The 9,204-nt window shown below is 55.6% G+C and overlaps 1 protein-coding gene across 1 annotated transcript; it reads right to left on the bottom strand.

Moving 5' to 3' along the window:
- Positions 1-3,387: 3,387 nt before the first annotated feature.
- TLX1 (T cell leukemia homeobox 1) lies at positions 3,388-8,961 on the bottom strand (the record flags this gene model as incomplete). The annotated part of the gene is made up of 3 exons (XM_081268623.1): positions 3,388-3,668; positions 6,041-6,242; positions 8,391-8,961. 3 exons carry the CDS (start codon positions 8,959-8,961, stop codon positions 3,446-3,448), a joined length of 996 nt encoding a protein of 331 aa, XP_081124749.1. The 3' UTR covers positions 3,388-3,445.
- Between the last annotated feature and the right edge of the window lie 243 nt (positions 8,962-9,204).

The raw sequence follows: 9,204 nt of genomic DNA, 5'->3' as shown, positions 1-9,204 counted from the left end.
CGGTTTCCGGCACACTCCGGACACGGTGTTCAAGTAAAGCTCCCTCTCAACTCACAGGCAGAGCCAGCGTTCCCACCTTTTTCCGTTGCAGCAGCACTCGGCTGACGCGGGATTCATTGAGATTCGTCCAACGAATTCTGACAGAGAGCGGAGAGCGAGGAGTCAGTCTTGCCCCGTCCCTCAGCGCCAATAATTCCAACGCCTCCGGGAGTCTGACACCTCCCGGAGACCTAGCCCGGGGTCCAGTGTCTGAGGTGTCCTGGAAGAACGCCTAATCCAGGACCGCAGGCGGCAAAGAGAGCGGCGGGAGCAAGCAGGCAGGTATCTAGGTAACTCGGAAGTTGCCCGCTCTGAGCGTCCTGGGTCCCATTGCCTGGGATGAACCTGACATGCAAAATGCCTGTTTTTCTCCAGTCCTGGGCCAGCTGGGCAGGGTCAGAGAACACCGGGCTAGGAGTTCCAGGCCTAGATCTGCCAACGCAGTTATGAGTATTAGGCTGTTCGTGAAGATGGGGGTGGTGCCCAACTTTGCTCGCTTTGTCTCTTTAGGGTGAGAATGGCGGTGAAAAGTACGGGTTTTGGAGCCTGTTTGGGGTGTTGTGTTTGGGACAGCAGTCGCTCCCCACCTCTACCCCCAGCTCCTCCACGGTTGGACAGTCTGTGGTCAAGAAATATCCGGGGACTTCCGGACATAACAGCTTTTGGGGGGTGGTCTCTGGAATAGCGGGTCCGATCTTGCCTGAGGTCTGGCGGCTTTGGGATGGCTTCAAGATTTTACTGCGGGAGACACCGATTCCGAAAAATGTAAATGGAGGAAAGAAACCGCATTCTGCGAAGAAGGCATGGACTTGGAGGCTACAGTCATGCCGCAAGCAAAGGGCGCAGCCAGATCTACCCAAGGAGAATTTTGTAGTCCTGGGAGGCCATTTCCGGATTTTGCTCCATTTTGTACTGAGCGCTGCAGCGGGTGAGTTCTGGAGACCCGCTACAGGACCAGAACTGCAGCCAGACCACCCCCTCCCACTAATCCACACTTTGCCAGGGAGAGTCCTAAACCCCCAGGAAGCCTTAAATCTGGCCAGTATTTGGACCCAGAACCCTCCTTTGCTGAGATCCAAGGAGGTGCATGAATGAGGGTGTGGATTAACAAAACTACGCCCCACCCAACCAAAACTTCCCTTGGGCTTCCCTGAGTGGGAGATTACTGTGCCCTTTGTCCCTGTATTGCAACCCTCCATGGCTGCCAGGGCAGGGATGTGAGACAGTAGCTCTGATGGTTTTGGTCGCTCCCTCCATCTTCAATCATATTGCACACAGCTCTGCAGTCCTGCCCCTGCCCCATACCTCTAGTTTCCAACTGCAAAGTTCTCTCACTTTCCTATCCCAAAGAAAAATCCTCTTATCTCCCTACTTCAACAGTCCCTAGGCTAATGAGTTCCCCAGACACACCACCACCCATCTTCTCCAGAAAAGCAGATCCAAGTCAATTGTTTGCAATTGGTCTGGAAGTTCAGGGACTAAATGATATGGGGAGGGGGGTATTCTGTAACTGATGTTCAGATCAGAAGGATCTGGGGCACCCTAGAGGTTTTCAGAAAGACACTTCTTCCAACTTCTCATAAGCCAGACTAGTCCTGGGAGCCTGAAAGTCCTACTTACAGCATCAGAGAAAGTCCTGGCTCTAATTCCTGATTTGAAATGCTCCAGTCTCTACAGCTTGCTAGGATGAGCACAGAGACCCTGAACTCCCAACAGATAATGGTCTCCCCACAAAGTATCCATGCATACATCTTAGACTCCCACCACCACATACACCATCAGTGCACAATTACACCCACTCACCCACCAGGACAATCTCCCACAATGATCCACATCTCCACTATATGCAGTCCCCCAGTTACAAACTGTCACAAGTACATACTGTACCATTCAAACACATGGCTCACACATGACTACATCTCACAGTTACATTCATACATTTAAAGATGATACACAATCAAAAACCACATATTTAACACAAAAGTAGATTCACAAAGAGAAACTAATATGTACTCTCAAAAACACTAACACAATTCATATACAATCACAAAAAGGGTGATCACACAATTACCCCAAAACACAATCACACTTTAACATGATTACACACACACAACTTCAAGCCTATGCATACAATGATAGTTTCAATTCACAACTTCAGAAGAAACAAGTATTTACATACAAGAATTTCAAACACATTTACACATGTAGACACCATCACAAACATTCCCCATCAGTAATGTTCTAATTGCCCATACTACCACAAACACAGAATGCACACACACACACACACACACACACACACACACAACTCTCACACTCCAAGATATCCACATCCTTTCAAATATAACAATCCCAGGAGAAGCTGCCTCTCCTCAGCTCTACCTTCTTTCAGTTTGTCCTCCTCCTTTTCTCTCTCCAGAGTCTGAGGGTCTTTCCACCCATATATCCTTTAGGTACAGGTACCAGAAGCTGCCTCTGAAGCCCCAGCTCTCACCAAACCCAAGTAGCTGCAAGATGCGCAGCTCAGCAAGGAGCAGGCAGCCCTGACTCCGGATCCGGAGGGTTTTATTATTTTTTTCCACATAAATTACACAAGCACTTTATAAAATGGTTACACAGAAAACACCTTATTAAGTGCATAACTTAAACCCCCCTACAAACAGGATCTGGAGAAATGGGCTGAGTTTGTGTGAAAACCTGTCTGTGCGTACCTGGGTGAAGCTGGGATGTGAGGTTGGGGGCCCAGTAGGCCCAGTGAGGCTGTTGTGTGTGGAATGGTGTGTCACTGTGTGTCTGTAGCTTTGTGTGTCTTTGAGAGAGAGCCATGCTATTCAGGATGAATCTGGGCAACCCTTGGCCTGTACCTAATAGTGAGGGTCAACAGTGTGAAGGCTATGACCCTTTGTGTGCATGCCTTAGGTCTTCATGTATGGTTCTTGGGTGGTACCTGGAGGGATAGTGACATCACCTCTATGTGGGCCTATGGTTATTCAAGTGTATGATGAGGAGTGGGACAGAGAGGGGTTTCCCAGGGCAAATTCAGAGATCTGGAGATCCCAGAAGCTCTTGCGTCCAAACCCATCTCCCTGTCTCTCTCCATGCCATGTTAAAATTGAAATAAAATGAAATGAAGGAACACTGAGAGGACTCTGAACATTTCCAGAGGACATGACCTAGGGGATCGCATAGGCTTCTGGGAAGGGGTCTCCATCCCTGTCCCCAGCGCTCTTTTCTTCCACTTAAGACCGGAACAGTGTTGGCAGGAGCGTTAGGGGCCGGTGCAAGGGGAGCAGCTTTCCCCTCCCACGTGCAGTCCGAGGCGGGGAGGGGTGGGGGAGAGTCCTGGCTCTGAGGCCTCAGAGGCCCTTAACTCGGCCTGGGGTCCCCCAGAGTGAAGCGTGCAGGCTCACTCGCACGCCGACGCCACAGATGTGACGCTAGTGATCTTGGTGGAGTCGTCAGACCAAGGCTGCAGGTTCTGCAGGGCGAAGAGCGACGAGTTGTGTACACACAGTGGGTCAGCCGGCAGCGGCTGCGCCAGGCTCTTCTGGAAGGCCTCCTGCTGCAGCTGCAGGAGGATGCGGTTTGCCTGCTGCCTCTCGGCCTCACGCTCCTCCGCGGTCTGTCGCCTGTACCGAGAACAAGCTGTTACCCGCCAGGGCACCAACCCGGCTCCCGCGCAAGCGAGGGTTCCGAGCGCGCTCCCGGGAGATAGCTTCGGTGAACATGGCTCCTGTTTGCAGCCCCCAATTCCAATTTAGGCTGTTTTAACACATTCCAACTACTTGAGTGTCCTGATTCTGATAAGGGCTGGGAATACAGCCCAGTTGGTAGAGTGCTTGCCTCGCATGCATAGGCCCTGGGTTCAATCCCCAGTGCCACGGGGTGGGGGGAGACTGGGAAACCCAAAAGTGGATGGAGCTGTATCTCCCGGAGGAACTTGGGTATGTCCGCTAGGCCTGAACTGCTGGGCCTCCCATCTGAGCGCAGCGCCCACACCCTCACCCCCTTAGCTAGGAGTAGGTTGGCAGGTCGTCTCTCCCCACCAGTATGGGAGACCTGGAGCCGTCTCATACCCAAAGAGCCTCACCTCCCCACGAGTACACAGAGGCAAAGACCAGCGTTTAGACCTCTCTTCTCTCCTTTCTCTGAACCTCCCCCAGGGCTCAGACCTCGTGCACCAGCCCTGCCCCGGGCTCCCGCCGGACCCACCAGCTTCCTCAGAGGCAGTCTTGGGAGGCGATGACTCACTTATTCCATTTAATGCCGCCCCTCCACTCTGTCAACTGAGATCAAACGTCTGTCTCTCAGGTGGACAGACCTAATGGGAGTCCCCGGGGCCTCCAGAAGCAATTTGTAGGCGATCGATGAAGCCGCGCGAAGCCTGCGAGGGCTTCTTCCAGCGGCCGCCGCTAGCCTCCTCGCGCCGCCCCTTCTGGACTTTTCATTCGGTGTATCTTTCTGCCTCTTTCTTCCCCTTGGTTCCTGCGTTTTAAACTGCACCCAAATGTTTCTCTTCATTCACTCTGTGTTTTGTCTATTGTTTTTTTTTCATCCCCCTTCGTTTTCTCTGAATTAAAGGAATTTCTTTGAAACGAAAATGGCGATTTTAATCATCCAATGCTTTACTTTATTGTACATAAGATTTCCTTAGGCTGCCTGCCATGCTCCCTTTTTCTCTTGGAGTGGGGAATCTATCTTTGTCCCTCTCCTTTGTGTTTCGTTTTTTCTCTTTGCTTGTCGCTGCCTTTCTGTGTCCCCACTCTAGTTTGATGTGTGTGTGAGGGGGTTGCCTGGCTTCTTCCCCTCCCTTAGTCTACAATCCTTAGTAGGCCTTGAAAATACCAGCGACCCCTCCTAGCTAGCCCAAGCTCCCTCTTTTACCAGTTTTCAAAGGGTTGAAGCTGAGTCCCCCACCCCTTCCCCAGAGGCAGGAATGTTGATGGGGGTAGGTAGACTCGCGGGCCCGGGCTTCCTTTGTGGCCCCAAGGCGGAATCCCTAGCAGATTCCTCGCCTTCGTTCAGAAAAAGAGGAAACTCCAATTCCTTCCTCTCTCCCCGAGGCCCGCCCGGCCCGGCGCCGCCGCCTCCGACGACTTTGCCCAGACTCTTGCGCTCCCCCCTCCACCACCACCCAGAGCTTGAGCGTTCGAACTCGCGACAATGCGTTTGGACCCGAGAATGCGGGGTGCAAGAGGGTGTATCTGGAGAATGTTACAGTGTCTGCAGGGAATAAGGCTACTTAGGGGTGTGGGGGACGCTTAGTGTCCGCAAAAGTAGGGGAGAGAGAAGAACGAAAACGAGAGGGGTTGGCGTATAGCATGTGAAAAAAATAAAAACAAAACGTGTAGTAAGTGTAATTGTAGTGTGTGACAGGAGAAAGGAAAATGTCTTTTTCTCACACACCCATCTGCTCCTAATTGATCCCCCTTTCAGTGGGACCCACGAAACCTAGTCACAGCCGGCGCGGATTGATTTTTTTCCTCCCAGGGTAGGGAACCCGGTGGGGAGGAGGCAATCAGAAGGGCCCAGCCTGCGTTCTGGGGCCCCAGTCTCCCTGCCGGGAGTCCGGTTGGAGCGCAGAAACAAGATGAGGCCCGTTTCTGCTTCCATGTCTCTGGGACAGAAGTGGTTTCCCCGGTAAATGAGAATTTGCACAATCAAAAAGCCTCTGAGGATTCACTGAGCCCAGAGGTCCCAGATACACAGTAGTCTAACACGCCTGTTTGCCCTAGCGGCGGCGGAGACCAGCCGCATCTACATCGGCACAGTTCAGAAAGTCCTGAAGCCACCGGTAAAACAGAGCTAAGTGTCTCCAGTCCCACCTGGCTATTGGTCTTGATTGCTTCTAGCTCCCCACGAGCCTTGCAGAAGCCCGCTCCACCGAACCGATCAGAAACCAGCGAGCAGAGGGAGTCTGTTTGCCCAAAGAGAGCCAGCGAGCAAGCCGAAAGCAGCCAGAAACTGTGCCGCCCGCGGCAGGCCTTCCCTACGTGCTCACCTCCACTTCGTCCGCCGGTTCTGGAACCAGGTTTTGACCTGAGCGTCGGTCATTTTGAGCGCCTTGGCCAAAGCTGCGCGCTCCGCGGAGGCTAAGTACTTCTGGCGGTGGAAACGCTTCTCCAACTCGCAGATCTGCAGGCGCGTGAAGGACGTGCGCGGCTTCTTCTTCTTGGGGGGCGTCCGGTTCTGGTAGGGGTGACCTATACGGCGTGTTACAGTGAAGGGTGAGAGGGCCACTGGAGCGGGAGACAGACAGACGGCAGAGGCAAGCGGCAGAGCGTCAGGAGGCGTCCCAGGCCCGACACCACGCGAGTCAGCGAGCGCAGTGGCTGGACCCCTAAAAGCAAGACCACGATCCTCCCAGCAGCCCTCAGCTCCAAGCCCGCCACGGGAAAGGGCACCCTTCCGCCCGCCAGGCTGACGCCTCCTCGAAAGCCACCACCGCCTAGGCCTCCCTAGCCCGGGGCTCCCCAAGCCCAGTGGCCTCCTTGCTCCCTTCCTCCCACCCAGGGTCAGTGTAAGGAGACCTAAAGGTCACAGCCCCTGGCCTCCAACCTCAGAAAAGCAGGCCAACACTAAGAGGCAGAGGGTAATCAAGGTGCCTGACCTGAGCTGCCTTCACAGCCCTTCACAGACATAGCATATACCAGGTGTGAACTTACAGATCTGTGCACACAAACAGGAGGATGTATACACCCATACAAGCACAGACACAGCACAAGCACACAGGACACAAGGCAATAGGAGGCCATAGTCATATACTCCCTCAGAACCTCTTTCAGTCCCAACACAGGACTAGGATGGACTGTGGCTCCCCAGAGTAAGCCCTGTGCTGAGTGTATAGACACACACACACACACACACACACACACACACACAGTGGTCTCCCTGTCCCAGGATCCTAATATATGTATATCCAGGAGAGTGGGGTCCTAGTTGGGGGTTCCTTCAGAGCCTTCAACACTGACCTAGTCTGGTTAGGGGAATGAGGTGGGCACAAGGCTCTGCCTACTCAGGCCTGCCTGAGATCACCTGAGTTGGAGCATTGGGGACCCATGAGTGAGGGTTCTTCCTGGAGGCCCACAATGCAGCAGCTGTTCTGCTTCTGACCCCCCACACACACACACACACACAGGCTTCTGCCACAGTCCCAGAATCTGGTCAGAAGCTCCAAATGCAGTCTCTGTGCTTCATAGAGGGCCTGGAATTCCTTGGGATTATCTAGCCACGTTTAGCTCTAAAATTCTTCTCCCAATGTCTTTGCACACGTGTGTACACCCACACCCACACCCACCCACACACACACACACACACACACACACACTTTCACAGTTGGGCCCTGGAGCTGGGCTGGGAGTCCCAGCTGCAGCCAGCAGAGGCCTGGTTGTCCTACGTCCCCTCTCTAAGGCCCAGACCAGGAACAGAGTTCAATTTGAGGCAGTTTTCCCAGTGGTGTTTGGGGATCTGGCCTGCAGGAGGATCATGGTCTCAGATCCAGGGAACGGGAAGTAAGGGCCTGGGGAACGGGCAGCCCCAGAGTCCGAGCTGAGTGCCCAGAGCGGAAGCGGGAGCGGAGGGACCCGGGACGAGCCAAGGAAGGAGCTGAGAGGGCAGGAGCCAGCCGCCACCTAGTGCAGTAATCATCCCGAGAGTCGTCCTCCAGCCATGGATGCATTATTCATCCCGGAGACAACAGAGTTGGGCCCTGGCGAGGACGCCCAGCCGGGACAGAAAGAAAATGAAGAGCAAGCTGTCTCGGGCGACTCAGCCCCGCGCTGCCACCGAGAGGAGAAAGTCTACTCTCCGACAAGGACCTGCCAGCTCTGCTTCGCGGGGAACCCGGCTCTTTGCCGGGCCTGACAGCACGATGGGCACGGGAACTTGGTGTGTGTATGGCGGGGCAGAGGTGGGAAACCCGTTCTTGCATCTAACTGTGGGGGTCCCAGCCTCGGTCAGAAAATCGCAGCCCGGGCGAAAGAAACACTTTGTTCACATCGCACCCCTTTCTCTGAGATCCCTGAGCCTCGAATGTTTATAGAAGATAGTCTTGAATCTACAGCCTCTTCCCTCTACCTGACTGGACCCCAGGATCCCAAGAGAGGGGACCAAGGATTGCTTCTTGGAGCAGGGGTCCTGCAGGAGAGTTGGAGGGACCCAGGCTGCGAGAACTCTTGGAGCACAGCGATTCTGGGAACATAGAATTCGGCGGACCGCTGAACTTGGCGAAAGCGAGGAGAGGAGCTGGGCAACCTGGCACTCAGAGGGGTGTTCAGGGAGCCACCAAGCAGGGAAGGGGTAGTGCAGAGCCCGAGCCACGGCCAGGCGGGGCGCGCGCGGGCCGGACTCACCTGTGAACCTGTCCTTTGTGTATCTGCGGTTACTCTCCATCCAGGGGAAGGTGAGGCCGGTGAGGTTGTTGACACCCGGCACGGCAGGCACAGAGGGCACAGTGGGCAAGCCAGTAGCCAGGGGTTGGGGGTGGGCCACGGCTCCAGCTAGCGGCCTGTGCGCTGGCACCCGGATCACCCCGGCAGCGCTCAGCGCCCCCCCGCCGCCGCCGCTCCCTCCGCCGCCGCCGCCCGGACCAGGGCCGCCCGCCAAGGCCATGTTCACATTGTAGGAGCCGGCCAGCGGGCCCATGCTGCAGGCGCCGCTGCTGCTTGCGGGGCCGCCGGGGCCGCCCGGGCCGCCAGCGCCATAGGCCCCCGCGCCCCCGGCCCCGGCCCCGGCTGCGGAGCCCCCGCCGCCATAAGTGTAAGCGCCTCCGACCAAACAGCCAAGGCCGTATTCTCCGTCCTGGAGGCGAGAGGCCGGCCCCATGCAGCCGCCTTGGTCCGGGCTGTTGAGGATCTGGTCAATGCCGAAGCTGATGGGCTCCGCGTGGCCCGGGTGGAGGTGGTGCGGACCCAGATGCTCCATGCTGGCCCCGGCCCCACGGGGGGGCCCGGGCGGCGGGTGCTTGCTGCTCTTGGTTATGGGGGGCAGCAAGCAGGGGGGCGCGGAGGCAACAGCGGCTCCTGGCTGCGCTGGAGACTTGAAGACGAAGTGCGCAGAAGGGCTAAAGTAGGGGGGAGGGGAGAGAGAGAAGGGGCTCCGTATTCTTCCCTTCTGCGGCTTCTCCTTCCCCTCTCCGGCTGCTTGCTCGCTGTTGACTCTGGGACA

This window comes from Spermophilus citellus, assembly GCF_964194105.1.
Source record: "Spermophilus citellus genome assembly, chromosome: 15".
NCBI classification, from domain to species: domain Eukaryota; kingdom Metazoa; phylum Chordata; class Mammalia; order Rodentia; family Sciuridae; genus Spermophilus; species Spermophilus citellus.
This window is presented reverse-complemented; position numbering and strand designations above follow the sequence as displayed.